Genomic DNA, 15,401 nt, shown 5'->3' on the forward strand with positions numbered 1-15,401 from the left:
AAGAAAGAGAGAGAATAGATAGCGGGACACGTATCATGAAAATAATGTGGGCCTCCTTCTCGCATGGTACTAATAGCATGCTCATGCGTTGCAGGTATTATTAAAATATAGTTTTTAATAATGTGGGTCTCCTTATCTTTGTCTTTTTGTATTTTTCTGTATTTAATATTTGCAATTTCTAAAATCCAATCCTAAGTTGTAAATAAAAAAGAAAAAATTGTTCTCATAAAGGAATTATTTGGTCATAAGTAAATAATCAACATTTTTAATTTGCTAAAAAATAATATATTTACCATAATATAACTAAACATATATTACTTACACGTAAATGATTATTTAGTTAATAATATATTACTTATAATGTATTTACCTCTAATGGTGTAATATATTGACTTCAATTTTTCAGAAGAATATCTATTTAATAAGTAAATATATTGACCACAATTTTTCAGAAGAATATTTATTTAATAAGTAAATATATTTAGTAATATAATTTCAACCAATTTAGCCAAAAAATATAACTGGGAGTGCAAAAAAAAAAGACACGATAAAGACAATTAATTGAAAATACAAATTATATAGGTAAACAATATAATTTACTAAAAACAGTTATTTTCAAATAAATATTTCTAAAAAATATAAATTATAATATAATATAATTTTTATATTACCAAATGAAAAAATAAAACAGAATTTCTTCTTAATTATTTCTTATTAATTAGTGTTGTTTCTTTTCTTATTCTTTTTTTTTTTTTTTTTTAATTTTTTTTATGTTTCTACTTTTTTGCACTTTCCAAAATCAAAACCTAATTCGAGAAATGCATTCAAATAACTATGATCTAGTAGGAGCCTATATGAAGATCGAATCAGTAAATTCTTTGTTTTCTTTCTTCTATAGTTATAGAATATTTATCAGCCAACTATTTGTCTATATTTTCTCCTTCCCCTCTCAATGGATTCTCTCTCGCTCTAATATTTTTCTCTCATATATTTATGAAAAACTATTTTCATATTTATTCTCTCCCCCTCTTTACAAATTGTGTCTATTTTATCTTCATTTCTCTTATATTAAAGGAAATTTACTCTTTCTCCCCACCATATTCACACCTTCTCCTCTCTCTCTCTCTCTAAAAAGTCTCTTCCTCTCCTCTCTCTCTCTCTCTAAAAAGTCTCTCCCTCTCCTTTCATACAACGTTTTCTTTTTGGTAACCTCCTATGCATAGAGTATGACCATGCATCTATCCTAAAAGAAATATAATCATGTTTTTATTTCTGTGATATGTCATAGAAATAATTTCTTTTTTTTTAATTCATTTTTTCACTTTTTAAGCTTTTAAAACTTCCAAGATAATTTTTATTTAAGTAAATAATATATTTAATTATGTAACTAGAACTCAATTCAATTATATTAGAAAATAAATTATATAGGTTTATAATATAATTAAATTTTATTTTTTACCAAATTCACAAGATTGGTATTTACATAACTCAATAATATATTTACAACTGAAAATGTAAATTATTAACCGAAAACCACAAAAGTAAAAGAGAAAAATGAAAATAATTACCTAAAACTTCAAATTTTAAGGTAAAAAATATAATTGGTATGAGAGAATATTATCAAAGAAAAAAAGATTTTCTAAAAATATAATGTAACTTATATTTATAATTATCTAAGAAAATAATTCCTTATTGCTTTTTCTTTATATATATTGTTGTATTTTCTGTCTTTATTTTTCTAACATCCAAAATCAAACCTAAATTGAAAGGAAAAAAAATAAAAAAGAAAAGAAAAAGCTAACAAGATATTTTACTTTTTCGCTTTTATTGTTCAACTTTCATTATGCACCAATAAAATTTCTCATTTTTTTTCTAAATTTTATATTTACCTTTCGTAGAGGGATTAAATTTATTAATATCTAAAAGTGTTTAATCAGATTCATACTACCTACCATGAGTATAATTCATGTGAATAAGTGATATGTTGTCTAGCTGCTCAAGTCATTACTGAGCACAAGACCCTTTTTTTTAGTTTATATATATATATATTTAGCTATAATGGGGATCAATGCTTCCTCTCTCTCTCAAGATTCCTATATTTGCTTTACCCCAGTGAAGGTAATTACGATCTTTCTCTCTAAATAGGGTGTTTATTTTCATTTTCTTTTAGTTATTCTACACAATATTTTATTTATTTATTTGTTTATTTTTTTTGTTGTTCATGTAACTTCCTGATTTAGAGCATGTAATTAAAAATTTTTTAGAAAATATTATTTTAAGATTAAACATTTTATTTTAATAATTAATATTTAATATCACGTACGACACACATACATAACACTAGTATTTGTTAAAGGGATCTAAACGGTCCATTTTGAAACATATTTCAGAAATTCTTCTAGATAACTTAAGTAGAAATTTTCTGAATGCCTGACTGAGGATTGAGCTTTCATCATAATATCTCACTCAAAATTGGTTTTGATCCAACATTTTTGTAGCAAGGAGAGGATGAGTAACAATTGTATAAAGAAAGGGCAGAAAAATACCAAAAATAACTTGGTTTTGAGAGAGAATCGAACCAATTACTTGCCAACCTTGTGTCGACTCTGGCAGTTTTGCATCGACTCACCAGTTTTTTTAGCACTGGTTCTAAGATGTGGACCGAGTCCTACTCAGCCTGGTCCGATTAAGTGGCCAGACTCGGGCCTTGGCAGTGACAACCGACCCACAAGTCCACCTAATTACCCTAGCCACTCTCCAAAATTTGGGTTCCTGAAAAGTGAAAATATAATATTTTTCACTCTAGGGAAAAGTTTATATAAGGTGGCAATCTTAAAATGTAGGATCACATATCACCCTAAAAATATATAAAAAATGTTGTTTTAATTTTGAAAAACCATATAATTGATCATCTCGACATCGAGATGTATGAATATGAAAAAAAAAGTTTTTGAGTAGAAAAAATAGTGTATCTTGAAACACATTACCTAGACTGTTTATTTTCAAGATTTTTTTATATTTATAGACCTACTTAATTTTAACTATTTTTAAAAATTTAAATTTTTTAATTAGATATAAAAATAGATTTTAAAATAATTCTAAATTTTTTTTACAACAATTTGTTATGATAAAATTTGGAGGAGCACCTTAATTGGATCGTTTAAGGTTGCAAACATTGGATCGTTTAAGGTTGCAAACCGCACCCTTCACTGAAACCCCAGCAAAACCCATAACCCCCCTACTATTCTTTCTCGCGCTTCCCACTCTTCGGAGACCAAATTCTCTCTCTCTCTCTCTCTCTCTCTCTCTCTCTCTCTCTCTCTCTCTCTCTCTCTCTCTCTCTCTACAACCATTCCCCAAAGCAATATCCTTTATTCTTCTCTTCTCATTCTTACTCTCTCTCTCACTCTCACTCTCCTGGTATTTCCAAAACCCCCATTTTCATTTTTTTTATTTCCCCCTTTTTCCCTTCTTTCCACCTCTCTTGTGCTATTTTCTTTACAGAGATATGCTAATGGGTGTAGAGACCATGGGGTGCATTCACCTCAGAAACCCTAACCGCTTGCTTTCTTCACCAGTCTCAGTGGGGTCTCACCAGAGGTGCTATGGGGAATGCCAAATGAATAGGGCTTCGAAGAGAGGGGGCCAGGTGCCCAGGGTGAGCTGCCTTTCTTTTGCTCCCATGGAATCTGCAAAGATTAAGGTGGTGGGTGTGGGAGGTGGGGGGAACAATGCAGTTAACCGAATGATCGGCAGTGGACTCCAGGTCTCTCTCTCTCTCATTTTTAATCCACAATTTTTTCCGTTTGTGTTGTTTTCTTTTTTTTCTTGCATTTTATTGTCTTGGGGTTTCGATTGTTTATCCATTTCTTTTGTTTCCTAGCGTCTTCGTTATGGGGGAGTTATAAATTGCTTGCAGGAATGGAATGAAATGTCTTTTATGCATTTTTTGGGGATTTGAGCTCAAAAAATGATGTTTAATGGGTTTCAAGCGTTTTTATGACTGGTAAAGCTACATTTAGTTTGATGCCTGTCGTTTGGAAATGCTGCGTTCCGTAGGCAACTATTGGTCGTATTTGCATTACTGAAATTCTAACTATTGGTTCAAAAAAAGATGCAAGTATATGCCCAGTGCTTTGATATGCCACATCTTTACTATGAGTTGAGGTCATTTCCTTTTATTTAATGGGGGAGAAAATTCATAAACTTGGTTGCCGCCATGTAGAATTACTGTTATGGCTTGCATAATGGGACTTAAAAATACTCATTGTATATTGATCTGGTTATGACTATAGCAACAGAAAAGTGTGGATAATCCAAATTATCAATAGTTTACTGAAAACTGAGCTTCCAATGATAACTTTTGCTTTATCTTGAAAGCAAAAAACTCATAATGATGCATTAATTGTTGTGACACTGTCAAGTGTATAAGTGAACTCTAATGTTTCCTCTCTTTTGAGAAAAATCTATGTTCTATCTTTGTATTTCATGGTTTGTCAGGCATGACATGTATAAAAGTTTTATGTTCATATTGTAATATCCACCGACTATACAAAAACATGGATTCCTTGGGATACTCAGTGAGGAAATATATCTGGGGCTTCATATGAATCCTGAAGAGTCCCATATAGTCATTCATCTATTGTTCTAAATTGTGATAAAAGGTTGCCCATAAAACCATTCTAACTGGGACTATTAATAAGACTAATTGATATTATGGAATTTATGATTTAAAGGTGGTGGCCTGATTTATTATCATGAAAGGTGTGTTAGCAGTTCTTCTCGAAGGGCATAAATGTATCTATAGTTTCTTAGTTTTCATCTCCCTTCTTGTCATACCTTTTCCTCTATCCCTTATGATGTGTGATTTTTTCTGTGTCCTCTGCATTAGGGTGTTGAATTTTATGCCATAAACACAGATTCACAAGCATTAGTGAATTCAGCAGCACAAAATCCTCTTCAAATTGGAGAACTCTTGACTCGTGGACTAGGTATGAAAAATGTAATATTTGGAGACATTCTAGGGCCTCTTTAATACCAAGGATGCTATTCTTTTAACTACATGTTTTTGATATGGAAAATACTATGTTCCAATGGACTATTGAAAACCATAACCTGTTCATTCATCAACATCAATTAAAGTGGTGAATAATGATAGAGAGAGAGGAACCCACGACAACATGATTTGACCTATTGTAGCTCCCACACACTCTCCATCATTTTATTGGATGGTGATGACCGATGACCCAAGGAATTATGGCTTTTCGATGGTTCATTATGTTGCATTATCGATTACTCCCCTTTTGATATTGAAGATTTCTAGTGTACATTAGTATCCTGTATCTTGTGGTATTTAAAATCCCGTGATTAGAGTCATTTCAACACTTCTTGCTCAGGAATGCAGGTACTGGAGGTAATCCTTTGCTTGGGGAACAAGCAGCTGAGGAATCAAAAGAAGCCATTGCTAATGCTCTCAAGGACTCAGACTTAGTCTTTATCACTGCTGGCATGGGTGGGGGTACTGGCTCAGGTGCTGCTCCTGTTGTGGCACAAATATCTAAGGATGCTGGGTATCTCACTGTTGGCGTTGTTACCTATCCCTTCAGCTTTGAAGGTCGAAAGAGATCTCTTCAGGTAGGTTCATTTTGACCTATGTTAAATGCATGCCATGGATATGTTCCTGTCTAGCTTCATGTGTTGTATATAACTTCTCGTATATTACTACAATCGATAACATAGTTTTGATCAATGAGGCCCGAAACGATGTCAACACAAAGTTAGAACTTTGGAGGGATGCTCTAGAATCTAAAGGTTTAAAAATTAGTCAAACTAAGATTGAGTATATGGAATGCAAGTTTAGTAATAAGAGGATTACAGACAAGGAAGTAGTTAATATTGATGGTCAAGAAATACCAAAAAGAGCGCACTTTCGATTTCTTGGGTCTATAATCTATGAAAATTGAGAGATTGATAAAAGTTTCATACCTAAAATTAGAGCTGGGGGGGCGAAGTGGAGATGTGCAATCGGAATTTTATGTGGTTGTCGCATAAGGGCAAGTTCTATAGGATAGCTGTGAGTCCAACTTCACTTTATGGGGTGGAATATTGGGCAGTCAAAAAACAATATGCCTATAGAATGAATGTAGTAGAGATGAGGATGTTGAGATGGATAAGTGGTAAGACAAAAAGGGATAATAATCAAAATGAATATATTCGGGAAAATTTAGGGGTGGCAGACACCAATACACGATAAGATGAGTGGGAATAGACTTAGGTGTGCTGACCAAGTGTGGCGAAGACCCAGTGCAACACCTATTAGGAGGTGCGAATTAGTTCAAGTGGAAGGCTCAAAAAGGGCAAGGGGTAAGCCCAAAAGGACATGGTTGGAAGTAGTGAGAAAAAATACAAGGACTTTTGGCCTTAGTGAGGGTATGACCTTTAATAGAGCAGAATGGCGGATTGGGATTCTTGTAGCTGACCCTTATTAGTTGGAAAAAGCTTTGACGATAATGATAATGATATTACTCTTAATACATTGTGTGTGTTTGTGTGGCCTTTTCCCCTCAATTAAATTTCATTCTAAATTCTTCATTTGCAAGTTTGTTTTGGGTTACGATGTGTTGTGAAAGGAGCCTGAGATATTAAATCCGGTGTTCTCTCGATTAAAATAAGCAAGAACTCAACAATAATGAATGAAACAAGCGGCTGTAAATCAAGCCAAGGATAAGAAGAAACACTCTTCTTTCATAAAATAAATTCTCTACAAAAAATACCCAAATCTCCTTCTCTAAAAGGGAAACATCCCTATTTTTAGTTATAAATTGAAACCCACAAAAAAAATGCTCTTTATATCCCATGTCAATATCTCTCTCTCTCTCTCTCTCTCTCTCTTTCTAACTTATTCACATGTTTTCCCATAAATCTCCCTCTCCTACATTAATCTCTCTCTCCCTCTAACTCACGTCCCTACCATTCTTAAAGAAACAAACATCCCCCTTGCTAAAGAAATTTGAGCTTATCCTAAATAAGTAAGTTTTGTTAATTCACTTCTCTTGCCCCATAGTTCAAAAAAAAATAAAAAATAAAAAAATAATAAAACCCCAATAAAAGATCAAAAGTCTACCCACATCTCTGAAAATTTATTTTTAAAAATAAGTGAAAAAACTCCTACGGGCCCCGGTGGCACCCATTTTTTGTGAGGGCTGCTACACCCATCTTTTGTAATTCACTCTTATTCTTGTTAATACCAGTTAACTTTATAAAAAAATAAATAAATAAATGAAAAAACATTTTAATCAATCTACTTCTTTAACGTCTTGGATGTGATTTGCATCATACTTCCTGTGTTAGAAACAAACTCTTCTTGCGTTTTTGCTGTGGTAACATCATCCTCCTTTAGCTAATAGTGAAGCCCTACATCTCGATGCAATTGTTCTTTTAGAGTCATGAGACTGAACACCCTGGGTGCATCAATGTTGGTCATCCATTTGGCATGCATCGTAGGGAACACATTGCTAATTGAGTAATCAAAATCAACCTCCCTTGAAGAAGGATCGTCTCGTGCCAATGAATTTTGTCTCCTGCCCAAAAAACCTTGTTCCAAGCCCGATCTTGGAAGATTTTCCTTGGACATAAGCAAGCACTAACTGATTTTGCAATTTCAGCGCAAATTGCAAAATTTATCGATCCCGATGGCGATGCCCTTAGCTAGTAGCAAAACTGCTTTTGCATAACCCTTAAACTTTAGCGAGTTCAACAAATATTTCATCTGATGTGCCCAAGAACTTGGCAGTTGCTCTAATTATAGCTTCAAGGCTCAGCTGATTCTTCCTTTGATTGCAAGGAAGAAAGGTATGGCCTCACAACTGAGAGTAAGGTGCAAAATGTCAGCTGATTCGCCCTTTGATTGCAAGGAAGAAGGTATGTCCTCACAACTGAAAGTAAGGTGCAACCTAGGTTTATGCATACATGTTTGTCTTCCTTATATGATTCCCTCGCATGAGCTCTCAAATTTAGCATGAGAGCATGTGCTTGCCTTACTTGTTCACGAATGACAAGAGCGGCGGATGCCAACAAGAAGCTAGCAAAAGTCAGCTGACTCAATGTCAAGCCTAAGCCCATGAAATTTGAAACGATATTCAGAACTCTTCCTCCATGATCATGGAAAACTCAAGCTCCTATCATAAAAAAACCTTGTCCCAAGCCTGAGCTTGGAATATTCAAGCACTAACTAATTTTGCGACTATCCTGACCAAAAAACCTTGTCCCAAGCCCGGTCTTGGAAGATTTTCCTTGGAAATAGGCAAGCACTAACTGATTTTGCGATTTCAGCACAAATTGCAAAATTTATCGATCCTGAAAGGTCTTTCAGGAAGTGAGGTTCATGTTTGATGGTGATGCCCTTAGCTAGTAGCAAAACTGCTTTTGCATAACCCTTAACTTTAGCGAGTTCAACAAATATTTCATCTGATGTGCCCAAGAACTTGGCAATTGCTATAATTGTAGCTTCAAGGCTCAGCTGATTCTTCCTTTGATTGCAAGGCAGAAAGGTATGGCCTCACAACTGAGAGTAAGGTGCAAACTGTCAGCTGATTCGTCCTTTGACTGCAAGGAAGAAGGTATGGCCTCACAACTGAAAGTAAGGTGCAACCTAGGTTTATGCATTCATGTTTGTCTTCCTTATCTGATTCCCCTGCATGAACTCTCAAATTTAGCATGCATGTGCTTGCCTTACTTGTTCACGAATGACAAGAGCTGCGGATGCCAACAAGATGCTAGCAAAAGTCAGCTGACTCAATGTCAAGCCTAAGCCCATGAAATTTGAAACAAGATTCAGAACCCTTCCTTCATGATCATGGAAAACACAAGTTCCTATTATAAAGTCCCATCGAAGAGCACCTCTAACTTGCCAATTCTCAAAAGAAAACTGTGCATTCCCTAATAAACTAGAGCCAGCATAGACTGCAATAAAAGAATTCCCATAAAATCATCTAAAATCTGAGCCCCACTTAATACCTAACCCATGAACTTGAGTACTGAAGATTAGAGTTTTTGAATCCAAGTACAAGTATAAACTGATAATAGTAGGACACTTTAGTTTTATAGTTTTAAACCATGGAAAAGTATGAGAAGCACTTTGGTCCATACCTTCTTTGAGAGATCTAATCAAAATAACCTCATAAGATCAAAATAACGGCAAGTCCAAACCAGCTAACCCCTAAAGGGGAAGGGCGCTACGGCGAAAAAGGAGGCTCCCAACTCCCTCAAAGGGTCAGGACTCCAAGGTAAGCCCTAATCACTTGGGTTGGAGTTCTGGATGCTTTATATGGAATGGCCCACACCAAGCACGCAATTGCCTCAAAAAGCAGCAGTCCTTGAACACCATACAAGCCCAAGCCAGTGAGGATGAGCCCAGGATGGGGGCCCTAAGGCTGCTCAATGTATTGAAGGGGCAAGTGAAGAAATCAATGTTTTGTTGGTTGCTTCTGCCTGCGGCGGGATAGTAGGGGGCAGAGAAATGGTGGTTGATCTTAAAGCGCTTGCATAGGTCTGCGACCCTCTTGCTCTTGAAATTGGGACCATTATCTGACTATTCAAAAATGTCGCGTGCCACGCGACAGTTGATGTTGTGCTTAATGAACTTGAAAGATGCTGGCCTTCCCACCTTTGCTACCTATAGAAAAGATCATGAAAGAGGCGATCAGAATGGCACCCGAATCCATTTACGATCCCGGGTTTCTAGACACATCGCACTTCCACTCGGGTCGAGGCTGCCACTCGGTCCTAAGACGGATCAAAGAAGAGTGGGGAACCTCTCCCTGGTTTTTTGAATTCGACTTTAGGAAGTCTTTTCGCACCATCGACCGACATCGACTCATCCCAATCTTTAAGGAAGAGATTGACGATCCCAAGTTCTTTTACGCCGGACGACTCAGAAAGTCTTTTCCGCCAGACGACTCGTAGGAGGTGAGAAGGGCCTTTACTCCGTCCCACACAGTGTACTACTATTGGCCCTACTAGGCTTTGCCCATGTGTTAACTTTGGCCTTTTCCATTCTCTCTCGCCTTTCTCTTAGCTGGTCCCACTATATCGAAATACTTTTTTTTAAATTTAATGGCAATAATTAACCTTTATTCTATGGTACATCCTTGTAATCAAAGACCCTCTCTATTATGCTTGGCTAGTATATAAAGTTGTCGGGCTGCGACTTCCTTCAAAATGAGGAATGTCTACTTTTAGATCTATGGATATTGAGTGCCGCCTATACCTCCGATCATATTTCTCTTCACTCGACTCATCCTACAGAGCACGATCGTGAAAAGGGTTGTGCTGAACGAACAATACTTCATCTCGCCCACGATTGATGCCTGCAAGCCGCCTTGTAAGTTCTTGAACTTGTTGTCTCAAATACTCTCTCCTGATCTCGCTCAACAGGAGGTGGATCCATATGAATACACCTGCCTCAACCTCTATTTGCTGCTATAGGTTCATCGAAATCACAAACCTTAGGCAGAGAACCAACAAAACCTAGCTGAAACCAGCAAGTTCTAGGCTGATTTGGCAAAACTTAGCCCAAAATCAGCAAACCCTAGAGTTGGTTGTAGATTCTAAGCTTTATTGTTGAAGAAATCCTAGGCTCTGATGCCAATGTGATGCAGAGAAATAGAGAAAAGAGGCAAAAACAATTCAAGAAACCATCAAAACTGGCCATATTTTATTGGATTTGGCTTCTTGCACAAAAGAATGAACCCTAGATAGGCTTTGTTGTTACTATTCACAGCCCGTTTTAACTGTTCACGCCTCAAAAAGTATTAGAAACCCTAACACCCCAGGCCTTTTTATTACATTATAATAAAAAAAGATCAAACCTAGCCCCACTTAAGTTAAAATATTATAAAAATTCGCAATAAGCCCCTTCACTTAAAAAAAAAAATCGAAATGATACTTTTATTCCTCATAAACTACGTAATTCTATAAGTATTCTAACAACTTTTCTAAGCCTCTCCTAAAATCCTAAAATATGTAAACAATTCCTAGATTGCCTAAAAAAGAAAACTTACAACCCTAAAAAATGACCCTGGAAAATTCAAAAAATACATCCTTAAAATTTAATAAGAAAAATTTGAAAATAAGACGCATCTTGTCCTGCATGTGTGTGTGTGTGTGAGAGAGAGAGAGAGAGAGAGAGAGAGAGAGAAAGAGAGAGAGAGAGAGTGTCTTTTTACATAATAAGTTATTCTGGTCCATAAATAGGTCCAAATTCTATTCAGGGATTTTTCTGTAAAAAGTTGGGATTTGGTGTCTATTTGTTTGTTCCAAAAAAGCTGGGGGTTTTTGTTTGGGAGTGCTAATAGGTTGGGGATACAATGTAAATTTTCAAAATAGAACACCAGCAGAATTAGAACTTGTATTGGTTTACTATGCTGAAGAAATATATGGGCATGCAATGCATGCTTGGACCTTTCTCAATATCCTACTGTGCCATCACTTTTTTGTTTATCAGTATTATGTCCATGTGCGTTATCTTAAAACTTAGTTGGAATAATTGTGATCGTGGAATACATGAGTTATCTTTTTAGTTCTTGTGTGTACTCTGGCACCATACATTTATTTCTTTTGTTTTTGAATTAGGTTGGGGGTATTACATAGGTTTCTAAAGCTGCTTTCTTCATGTTGTTGTGATTAATGTTAATGCTTTAATGAACTCTAGAGCATGTTATCTGCTATATATGTCATAACATGGGATTGTGATGTCATGAAACTAAATTATTGATACCTTAGTGCTCATGTGCCATGCTTGATGCAAACTATTTAGAAAATGTCCAAAGGCATTGGATGTGTACGAAACCTTTCTGCCGAAAATGTTCTCCCTTTTTTTTCCTTGTATAGGTGTCAATATTTGTTTACTAAATGTCCTTAGGGTAGAAGTTAACGGCCCCATTTGGCAATGGTTGTTCAGTTAACTTGATTTTGTTCAACATTCTATTAGTGTTTTCTAAATGAAATTGATATTCTACTGATTCTGAAGCGCAAATTTTAGTTGGAATTCTGCGGCTTTGTGGTATTTCTGTGCATTTTCTTTAAGCAAGTAGAAGATTGGGGTGATACTTAATTACCATCTGGTGAATATCGTACCCGAATTGAACTTTTGCCTTTTGACATCCTGGCTGGGGGATTGTTTATTGATTATGAAGTTTCTCATTCCCTTTATTTATTGGAACTCCTCTTTTCTGAAAAAAAGCAAGTGAAGTTTTGTAGCAGGGATTGAAGTTGGCTATGGTAGTCTTTGAGGCAGGTCTAAGGGGTAAAGAGTCCTTTTAGAATTTGGTCACCTTTATTTCATTCTCTTTCATCTTCTTTTGAGTTTTATTGCTATTAACTATAAAAAAAGTCCTTATCACTTTCGTACTTCCGAGCTTATAATATCTTAGTGTCCATTGTGGTTGCAAGTACGTATGGGATATGGTTATCGAGACATGCATGCAAGTACCTCACACCATCATTATGTTGGGATTTTGGTATATTGACGGGATATTCAAGTACATATTTTGGGGCTGATTATCTTCAAGAATCTTCTAGAAAGCAACAGAATCTCCAGGTTTCCTACCATGTTCAATGTTTCTTTCATAGGCAAATATTTTTCTACTTTATGAAGTATAGAATAAGGTGGTTGCCTCTGAAATAGAAATACTTGTGTGTTCGGAACAAGTTTTTCAAAGTGGGCTTTGTTACCTCTTGCTTAATATGTATGAATTTGTTGCAGATTTTATTCATCCACTTATTTTCTGCTTTGTAGGCACTGGAGGCAATTGAAAAATTACAGAAATGTGTTGATACCCTAATTGTTATACCAAATGATCGTTTGTTGGAGGTTGTAGATGAACAAACTCCCCTTCAAGATGCATTTCTTTTTGCTGACGATGTCCTTCGACAAGGGGTGCAAGGGATTTCAGATATTATTACTGTAATTCTTTGGATCACTTCTTTCCATACTTTATGAGTGGCTTTTTTTGTTAATGAATATATTTTGACGAAGTTTAGTATAATCACAAAGTATGAAAAAAAAAGGAGTCTAAGAATACAACTTGGCCAATTCGCAGATACCTGGGCTAGTTAATGTGGATTTCGCAGATGTTAAGGCCGTTATGAAAGATTCAGGCACTGCCATGCTTGGAGTGGGTGTGTCTTCTAGTAAGAATCGTGCTGAAGAGGCAGCCGAGCAAGCAACTTTAGCGCCCCTAATTGGATCATCCATTGAATCTGCAACTGGAGTGGTATATAATATCACCGGGGGGAAGGACATCACACTCCAAGAAGTAAATAGAGTGTCTCAGGTTTGTTCCTCGAAATATTTCCTTATTTTATTTCTCGGACAGTCGTTCATGGAATACATTTAGGAGACTTTGGACATTGTAAATATGGAAATCAAACAGTGGTAATGGACTATGAAACACCATAGTCCACTTTGATCATTAGTTTGATTAATTGGATGATCATGAAAAGAAAGTAACCCAATTGTGGACTGCACTCTAGATCATGTTTCGAATTCAATGGTATTGTCCCCATTTGACTGGTTTTTTCCTGTGTCCTGTCCACTGGTATCTGCCTTCCCTTGTTAAAATATGATTTTTGTCCTAGTTTTCTAGGGACTTGAACATTTGCTTCAGATTTTACCATCAAGGCTGATTTTCCTTTTAAATGCAAGTTGATTATCTGCTTCTCTGATATTCCAGTTCTTGCTGGATTTGCTTTTGGTCATTTGTAGTCATCTCTTTCCTTATAAGACTCTCTCTCTCTCTCTCTCTCTCTCTCCCTGAGTGGGTGTGCATGCATCGATATGGAACTATTTGTGCTTCTTTCAATGTCATAAGAATTCCCTATTGAATCAACATTGTTCGAGTTTATGTATTTTCAGGTGGTCACTAGTTTGGCAGATCCTTCGGCAAATATTATCTTTGGAGCTGTTGTTGATGATCGCTACACTGGTGAAATTCATGTCACAATTATTGCAACCGGCTTCTCACAAACTTTTCAGAAAATTCTTCTAACTGACCCCAAGGCAGCCAGAATATTGCAATCCCAAGAATCAAAGGGCTCTGCACCCCTTAAACCTCCCAACCAATCCCCCCTTCCCTCCAGGCCTAGAAAGTTATTCTTCTAGACTTTATTTTCTCATGTTCCCTCTCTTCAATTGTCACTTCTTTTTTCTTAAGGTGGAGTTGCCCTTACATGTGACCACAAATCTTTAGCAGATGTACAATTGATTTTTTGTTGAAATTTCAAATCCAAAGAAAATATTTGATGACCGAACCAGCCTATTTTAATTTCTTCAAGTCGTTTTTCTTTGATTTATTATTTATCACAGTAAACTATTGTTATTAGACAGTAACCAGAACAGAGAAAATAAAAATGATGTTTGTTTGATTAGGTAGCAGAGGTTCGTGTGGGAATCCCAGCTGTTGTTTTAATTTGTGGAAGGATTTACAGTGGTTAAGGATGTTGTAGGTCTTTCTCTCAAGGCACATTAGGATTGAGGGATTTAATACATGTACTCTTTCCTAGCCATGGTGATTACGTATGCCCTTTCTCCTTCAAGGCCATTAGGAATTTCTGTTTCTTATCTTTTATATCTGATTTTATTTATTAGGGTATTATTATTGCTCCTTAGGACAAAGTTTGAATGATGGCATTCATTACCTTGCTGGTTACCTTCGAATCCAACTTCCATTGCCTTGTACCAAGTGTCCCAAAATGCCCTTTGGGTTTTTCACTTGGCAGAATTGAGTAATGGGAATGCTTTCCAGACTCCCTCTACTGTATACAACTTACATACTTCCTCCAATCCTGCCGTCCGATTTTAATAGACGGTTGAGAGAGTCCTAATCACAAACGTCAAATCTCTATATTGTTTTATTTTTAATTTTTTTCTACCAGAAATTTTGACACCAAATTTTGGGTGCTCAATTCATTTCTTGAACTTTCACCAACAAAAAATATTTTTAATAAAATAAAATGACCAAAATACCTTATAATTTTTAGAGGTATTTTGATCATTTTATTTTGTGAAAAATATTTTTAATATTATTTTTAGGTTCACCCCATTGAGAGGATGGCACATACTAAATATCATATTCACATGATTTGTGGAACAAAAATAATAAAATACTCTCGAGATATATATGTAGGGAAATGTCACCATTCCTTTATAATATAATGAAACTGTATTTTTAGAAAACCATGTTTGAGATATTTGTATGATTCAAAATTTTACACATACTCTTCTTCTCAATGATCAATCTAAAAAAAAAAAAAAAAAAATTCAATTTGTACCCCTCTAACAAAGAATCTAGACCATCCATTTAGTGAATTTCAAGATATAAGCCTAATGAATTCAAAATTAA

At 35.5% G+C, this 15,401-nt stretch overlaps 1 protein-coding gene across 2 annotated transcripts; it reads left to right on the forward strand.

The window, feature by feature from the left end:
* The first annotated feature begins 3,134 nt into the window (after positions 1-3,134).
* Positions 3,135-14,307, forward strand: LOC18429754 (cell division protein FtsZ homolog 1, chloroplastic). Of its 2 annotated transcripts, none has more exons than XM_006839037.4 (6): positions 3,135-3,766; positions 4,892-4,991; positions 5,405-5,634; positions 12,797-12,964; positions 13,101-13,334; positions 13,916-14,307. In XM_006839037.4, exons 1-6 carry the CDS (start codon positions 3,509-3,511, stop codon positions 14,159-14,161), a joined length of 1,236 nt encoding a protein of 411 aa, XP_006839100.3. In that variant the 5' UTR covers positions 3,135-3,508; the 3' UTR covers positions 14,162-14,307. The 2 variants fall into 2 exon arrangements, with proteins under 2 accessions (XP_006839100.3, XP_088705655.1); XM_088849529.1 differs by having other exon boundaries at positions 3,310-3,766; positions 5,397-5,634.
* Positions 14,308-15,401: the final 1,094 nt, after the last annotated feature.

The sequence above is a fragment of the Amborella trichopoda genome, chromosome 10 (assembly GCF_054954075.1).
Source record: "Amborella trichopoda isolate Santa Cruz 75 chromosome 10, AtrichopodaSantaCruz75HAP2 v2.0, whole genome shotgun sequence".
Lineage (NCBI taxonomy): Eukaryota > Viridiplantae > Streptophyta > Magnoliopsida > Amborellales > Amborellaceae > Amborella > Amborella trichopoda.